The sequence below is a fragment of the Poecilia formosa genome, unplaced genomic scaffold, assembly GCF_000485575.1.
Source record: "Poecilia formosa unplaced genomic scaffold, Poecilia_formosa-5.1.2 Scaffold14, whole genome shotgun sequence".
Lineage (NCBI taxonomy): Eukaryota > Metazoa > Chordata > Actinopteri > Cyprinodontiformes > Poeciliidae > Poecilia > Poecilia formosa.
In genome coordinates, this window is record NW_006799953.1 from 3162403 (window position 1) to 3170206 (window position 7804).

The 7804-nt window shown below is 38.1% G+C and overlaps 1 protein-coding gene across 3 annotated transcripts in view; it reads right to left on the bottom strand.

Moving 5' to 3' along the window:
- Positions 1-7322, bottom strand: part of LOC103133934 (seizure protein 6 homolog) — a 106290-nt gene extending 98968 nt beyond the window's left edge. For all 3 annotated transcript variants that reach the window (XM_007545923.2, XM_007545924.2, XM_016668316.1), the window contains exon 1: positions 6961-7322. In XM_007545923.2, the coding sequence (XP_007545985.1) occupies positions 6961-7045 (85 nt within the window). In that variant the 5' untranslated portion in view covers positions 7046-7322. The remainder of the gene's footprint in view (positions 1-6960) is intronic.
- Between the last annotated feature and the right edge of the window lie 482 nt (positions 7323-7804).

Sequence of the window (7804 nt, forward strand, 5' to 3'; positions counted from 1 at the left end):
TTTTTTCTTCTTCTCTGTATTTTTTTTATTTATTTATCTCGACGACCGCTCAGATCAATATGGCACAAGGCCAAAGGCAGCACAGGTTACAAAGGAAGCCCGCGACAGAGTGACTTGACAAAGAGGTAGACGTCTCTTCTTCTCGAGTTTTGTGACAGGAGCTCTCCTTACTTGACATAAATGAAAGCGTTGATGTCCCAAAGCCAATTTAACAGGACGCCGCTTCCGAGTCTGCGACCGTTTCTGCCCCAGTCCCCTACTTTTCTTGGAGGGACATCTTTAAATGTGGGGCATCTCCAAAACGTTGGCCCCTCCCCGTCCTGAGGAAATTATTCCCCTTTGCTGAGCAGGCTGACAATTTCATTGTGAACCTGTTCCATTAAATCTCTGAAGAGATGATTGTGTTGAGACAAAAACAAGCTGTTGGAGGAAGTTCTCACATAATTATCTAGATGCAGAAACCCATTTCGGCTCTATCAAAACTGTCAGACTGATTAAACAAACCGGATGGGAAAAGCTATCAGGAAAAGAGCCTCTCGCTGTCCTCCCTCTGACGGGTTTGCTATTTATAAATCGTTCCTTTTTTAAAAAAAAAAAGTGTGGCAGTAAAAATAGTGTTGTGTTTACGAGAGGAAAACAGACAGACCAGCATGCTCTAAAAACAATCTTACCTGCTCATAACATGTGGTAAATGGTAAGTAATGTTCTGCAGTGCTGACAAAAGTATATATACCCCCTTTACTTTTTCACACTTTGCCATGTTACAAGAAAAATGTATTTAATTTTTATTTGATGGATAAGACCGAAGCAAACTTTGTTTTGGTGGCTTTACGAGAAAAAATCTGAAATGTATGGCATGCGTTTGTATTTAGCCTCCCTGAGTCGATACTTGGTGTAGCCACCTTTGGCTGCAAGAAAGATCCTTCAGAATTTTTATTTTTATTTTTCTAGATTAAGATCTTTACAAATTTGTCCAGCCAAATTTGATGGAGTCTTGCCACAAATCCACAAGTTCATTCAGGTCTAAACTGTGCTCAGGTCAGATCCAAACCATTTCCACTGTAGCTTTACCTGTACTTTTAGAGGCACTCTTTGGCAGTAATTTTTTATTTTTTATTTTTTCCCAGAACTGACCTATATTTAACTTGGTCCATCATCCTATCAATCTTTTCGCTGTCTCTGTGGAGGAAAAACTTCCTAAAAGGATAATGCTGCCACCACATGTTTTGGGTTCAGGGTTAGTATATCTCCACACATGCTGTTTAGGACAGAAAGTGGAATCTTAGTTTCATCTGATCAAAGCAGCACCTATATGACCTGATATCAACTTTAAATGGGACTTCTTGCCATGAGTCTCTTTGGTGGTTGAGACTCTACAACGTAAGCTATTCATTGTTTTCTTTGCTTTTCATAATGTTGTTTGTTCACTAATGTTCTCTAACAGACGCCTGCACAACCTTCACTGCTTTTAAATGAAAATTGTAATGAATTTTATTTAGGAATCTTACATTAAAGGTGGAAGAACATATATGCGCACCATACTTTTCTGTTCTGGATTTAAAAACAGTTTTGGAAATGATGCATCCTTTTTTTACACTTTGCAATAATCCGCAGCCTTTTCTGGTCTATCATAGAAAACTAAATCAAGTTTTAGCTTGTAGTGTGACAAAATGTAAAAAAAACAAAAAAGTTAAAGCAGTATAAATGTTTTTGCAAGTTTATAGTTCTTAAAAAGACAAGATGCTGTTTCTGTAGTGACCTTCTAAATATGCAACTGTCTGGCCAGTAGGACATAAATCTTGTAGAATAATATGATATTCTATCAAAGCATCTATAAATAGGTAAGGTAAAGATTATATTCATCCTAATTAGGCAGCTGGAATTATGTTTGCCACAGGTCAAACATCTTATTTCATTATGCATGCATCAACCAAGATGATGGGAGGGGTGACTTAAAATATGTCCATAGAAGAGCATTTGAATTTTAGATCTGAGCTGTTGCCTCTGTAAAGGCTTGAGGTGCAGCCTAATTTGGCGAGTACGCCGAGGCTTCTATTCTACGCTTATGAAGCAACAGTCAAAAGCAAAGTAGCGATAAAAATCCGGAAAGATCCTCCCCAAAAATAGATTCTCCTTGGCGAATAAAGCGGCAAACACTTTTTGAGGGGGGAAATTTATGAGGCAATGAGTCAAATTAGAATGCATAGACCATTCTCGCAGAGCGGGAGAGACATTTGCACATGAAGAGTTGAAAATGAGTCACATTCAGCCAAGCTGTGAGCTCCACCTAGGAGGCAGTGAAAGGGACCGAGACGGGCACAGAGAGGGGCTGAGGCAGGCAGACGCCAAGCCTTGAAGAGGGGCATTCTGGCATAATGACTCTCATTTACCATTGACAGGCCTTGGGAAAGTTAAACTAATTATGACGGCACACAGATGCTGAATAGCCCTTGATGAAGTTAATAACTGGCAATCCGACAAACAGGTGTTGAGTGATTTGTGTTGCCTCCCCAGAAATTATGGGATGCTCGGATTTTTCCAGGAGATGGCTCAAAGCAGCAATCAAACCGACAGGAAGAATCACTCTGGCACATCTTTTCTACTTTGGCGAACTGCAGCCTCAATAAAGGAAGACTGTAAGCTATCGCTTTAGCCTGTCATGCTAATGAAAATTATCTCTAAAGAGGCGTTCATACGTGGGAACAAAAGGACCTTCATGAGGTGGTAACAGGTGTTGGAAATGCACCAGAAATACTTTCCGTCCTTTCTCAGTTCAGCTTTGCAATGAATGGTCTTTGGTATGCATGTGTGATGTACACCTCTCCCAACATTACTCTGATGCTAAATTTATACAGATTTTCTACATTTGCAAAAGGCCTAATGGCATTACAATCAAGCTGATCATATTTTTAAAGTCACATTTAAAGGACTGTTAAAGGATTAACAGAGGATTAGCCGAAGCCGACTACCAGTGTGGATGTATGTCGCTCTGTGCGGTCCTTCCTTATAAGAAATTCATCACATATCATAAAGGTTTGAAACAGTAAGGATTTATTGTAGTCATATTCTACATTCTTATATGTCAAGGAGAAATCTAGGACACATGAAGCCAGGCTTCATCCAAATCCCATCTCACTACACGTCTTCGTTAACAGGTAAACACATTTTTTATGCATGAAGGCAGCAGTCTAAGCTGAATGTCTTCAGATTTAACCATTAACAAAATAGTTTTTCCTCTGAAAGGATGCAGAGTTATCCATGTTTCTTTCCGTATTTTTTAATTTAGGTATTACTGTCCATTCTGTACAAGGCTGTTTATTTTAGCCTCTTTAAATTCAAGCTTCTAGGCATGTCAGTGTGAACTTGCCAACTGAGAATGATGTGTAAATTGGTATTTTTCATGAAAATATGAATCAAAATCAGGTATTTATTGACTGCTTCTTCTACAGTTCATAAATCTAAATTGGCATAACATCATAAAGCATATAAATTATGCTTTTTTAAAATTTAGTTTACAAATTGATGTTGAGAAATTATCTTTCTTCTTCGCTTTTGACTTTTCCCCACAGGTGTCGCTACAGCGAATCATCCGTCTCCGTTTAGTGCCGTCCTCTGCATCCTCCAACTTCATCTCCCCTTCCTCCACATCCTTAAGTCCACTCTTATGGAACAAATTGCGTACCAGAAAATTTACACTGCACATTTTCCCATTATTGACATATTGTTATATTATTTCCACTGTGTCAAAAATAATATATTTTATCATTTTCGACACATGCAAGAAGCAAAATATGCTTAGGCACAAAAGGATGTGCAAAAAGCTTCCAGCAACACTATGGAGCCACACGGCCATTTCCATGCAACACATATCAGGGTGAAAGGAAGAAATAAATGGCAATTCCCTCTGAAAGGCATAGAATTGTGTAATCCATTTATGTGTCTTCATGCTTTGCCAGTCATGTTAGAATACAAATTTAGAATTATGAATAAAATTTAACTATATATATATATATAAATTTTTTTACAAGGGAATAACATCCAATGTAAATGAAAAACTGTGATGAAGTAAAATTATTTTCCTACTCTTCCATTGCGAATACCTGCCATAGATTACGAGGACAAGTTTGTTTCTCTTCGTATCTCCACCCCCTAATTTATGAGGGAATAATTGTTTTATATTGCAAAACGTTTTCAGAGTTTGTGTGCTTAAAAACTAAATATATAGTCATGGGCTATTTGCCTGTTTGTTTGCAGGACTGATAGATTAACCACAGCAGGAACACGAGGAACAAGTGGGATCTTTTTAACCGTGATTTGTTTGTTCAAGTTCGATGAGGGTTTTCATGAATATTATAAGCAGGATTGGAAATTATGACAGGTTTGTTCAGTTTTTTCTACTTTCCTTGAGCATAAATAAATATATATTTAATAAATAAATAAAAAAGAAAGAAATCCTGCATGAAAATGTTAATGATCTCTAAAAGCAGAGGAAATATTCCCGTCTTCATAAAGATCCTCTTTCCGATGGAAGTCTGTTTTATGAGACGAATTCTCACACGACAGTCTAATCCGACATGTTGAAAAATATGCAAATATCCTGTCAGCCACAGAACATTAATTGCCTATCGTTTTATTAAGCAAATGATTAATTATGAAATTAGTGGAAATGACTCTGTTTGCGTTGTATTTTTCTTAACAACATAATGTGAGAGTGCAGCATGCCGGTGGAAAAAAGTGATTCCTTATCCCCCCCCAAACAAAGAGAAAAAAAAAATCAGTCAGTGTCTGTATTCCCTGCTGGGTAACAGACTGAAAGCAAGTTTATAACAACAAGAAGCACCAAATGAGAAATTAGCGCCTATTCTGAGTTAAAACGCTAATTATTTATGTAGATGAGTATTTCCATTAAGACCTTTTGACAGTGATAAATCATCAAACCCTGTGGGTTCAAAAATTAAAATGCCCACTTCAGAGAGTTTATCAAAGTGTGAGTGATTGTTTACTAAGCAACAGCCCAGAGTTCACTACTGGAACGCAGTTAGATATTATTTTGCTAAAAAAATAAATAAATAAAAAAACATAGGTTGTGCATTTGTCTCTGCAAGCCTTCCACCTCGCAATATTGTACGGCATTCCACTGCTGAGCCTGTGTTTGTTCGAACAAGTTAATCGACATTTAAACTATTTAAATCTCTTCTCTCTGTGTTTGCTTCTACCCTAAATAACTTGATTTGCTTGCCTACGCCTCTGGGAGTCCATTCTGCATCGATGCAGCCCCAACTTCCCCCCTCCACCTATTCGCTTAAGTGGCGTTCTATTTAGAGGACCAAATATTATCTCAGGCTGCCATGAAATTATAGCTGATGATTATTTGAGTAGTTGGAATTTAATTGGGAATGTGTGTTGGGAACCTTTGTGAACCTATTCTAGGGTTTTAAAAAGTGACAGTTGCATGTTACTCCCTTGTTTTAAAGTCCTTCAAATGAGAAACTGTCAGCATGAGTGGAGTTTTCTCCATCTGCAGCTCCTCCGGCACCTGTTGCTGTGCACTGCCTGTCAGGTGACTGAAATAAAAGCTTTTTTTTTTTGTTGTTGTTGTTTGTTCTTGTGAAAACTGAAAGGAGACAAAAATGTGTGTTACAGATAACATAATTGCAGCAGCAGAAATAATTATTTTACATGAATTTTAATTATTTGAATTAAGGATATTTTTTTTATTATTGAATATTGATTTATGCTTTTTTAAATATTATGACGCCTTTAAACTTACACTCAAGCTTGTCACGTTGTAAAAAAGTCTCTATACCTATAATGTACACTTGTGTACAGATCAGGGAGACAGATGAATGTTACACACACAGGATGTTTAAAGGCATCAGTTCAATTGTTGTGGGTTTACATAGATAAAATGTATTTATTACGCGTGAAGATCGATCTGCTAAGATATAGTAAAAAAAAGAAAAAAGTCAAAAGAGTTTAAGAAACTGCCTCCTATTAAACAGATTTGATCATTTTTGTCATGTTTCACTTTGCTCTCAAGCAGTTTCAATGTGTCGCTGAAATGCTGGTTTGTTTTATTTTAAAGGCAATCTGTGCTGGTACTTTACAAAGTGTATATTGGAAATCCTGTCGAAGGCTTGATGACTAAAGTGTGGTGATAGGCAGAAACACAGATGGGGCAAAAAAAAAAAAAAAAGAAAAATAAAAGAAACAGTTATACTGATGAAAAGGGAAGCAGATTCGGACCACTGGGAAATAATTAGGATAAAACTACTGTGCACAAATCTGTTGCCGCTTCCCCACTCGACTGTGTCAAACAGCTTGGTCAATAATCTTCTGCAATTCCAGAGGATTAGAGTCTTATTAAGGAGCACCGTCTGTCACATGGACCCTCAGTGGCAAAACAAGTCACTTCCTAACTGTGTACCCGGGCTTTCAGAGGGAGCGATAAACACGTAAAACGCGCGGCGAGGTAAATGATCGCATTAGGTGGAATATGCTCCATAACGGTGTTTGCTTTGTGAGAGTCTTATTAAGTTCACCTCTCCCCCTGGGGCTGTTTTCATACTTGTGATTAACAGTATTACTGTTATGTAACCGAGTGCTGAACTCATTCTACCCCCCGGCAGAATGTGAGGGATCTATAACTTGTAATTGGGCGCATTCCGAGAGCCATAGGACTAATTTAGCATCTAAAATGTTGCAAGGAGTGCTTTAGATTGGGAAGATTTTCCGGAGATTTCTTTTTTTTTTTTTTTTTTTTTTTTACCGTCACTTTTTAAAGATGATACATTAAAGTCTTGTACGTTTAGCATTCACACTTGTAGATCTGGACATCGTCAGCCCCAATGCTCCTGTCCAAGCACAGAGCTTGTTTGTTTCCCCCCTCATCGCCTCTTGTAGTTCAGCAGAGAGGAAACAACCTTCACACAAAGTGCGAGCGGGAAGCCAAGTTCTTACCTTCTCCGTGGATTTGAGCGATTACAGCAGCGAGAGCCAGAACCGCAAATAGAGTCTTAAACTGGCAGCAACGTCTCATGCACATGTCGGCGAAAGTCGAGGTTTTGTCTTTCTTCCCGGCGTGAAACTGAACGTCCGTGTGTTACAAAAAAAAAGAATACCAGAGGTACTTCCAGTGGCCGGCGAACGACAGAGAAAATATATATGTATATATGAGCAAGGCGAGGATTTGCAAAAACCGTTCTGCTTCCTGGAATAATTCGCTGAGTGAAGAGGGTCGGGAATAATCAAGTGGATCGCGGAGGTCCTGTTTTAATTTGGACGCGCGGTAAGCGGATTCCTGGCTGTGGGAGCTGTCGGCACAGAGAGAGAGAGAGAGAGAGAGAGAGAGAGAGAGAGAGAGAGAGAGAGAGAGGAGAGGCAGTTCAGCACCGCGGACAGCTCCTAGCGTCTGCGAAAGGAACCGCCTCCAACAACTTAGTCGGAGGAGTTAAGAAAAAACAAAACATTCCGCCCTGTTTCTTTACTCTCCTGTTAAATGTAATCAAGCAAAACGATTTTTTTTTCTTATTTCAATCTGCTTTTAATCATACGGTTATAATCAGGTAGAACAAAAGCAGTCAAAATACAAGTTTGTTTTTTATTATTATTATTATTATTATTATTTTAATGCCAAACCAGCAAAAGCAGTCTTATGTATGCATTTGAGATAAAGTTTGAGGTAGAACAAGTTTTTCCTCACTATCCGACATGAAATCAAACTCATATCAGTTAGAATCACCAAAGTTATATTTACTGAACGCCAATTAATCTGAGTTGAATTTATTTATATATATGTATATAT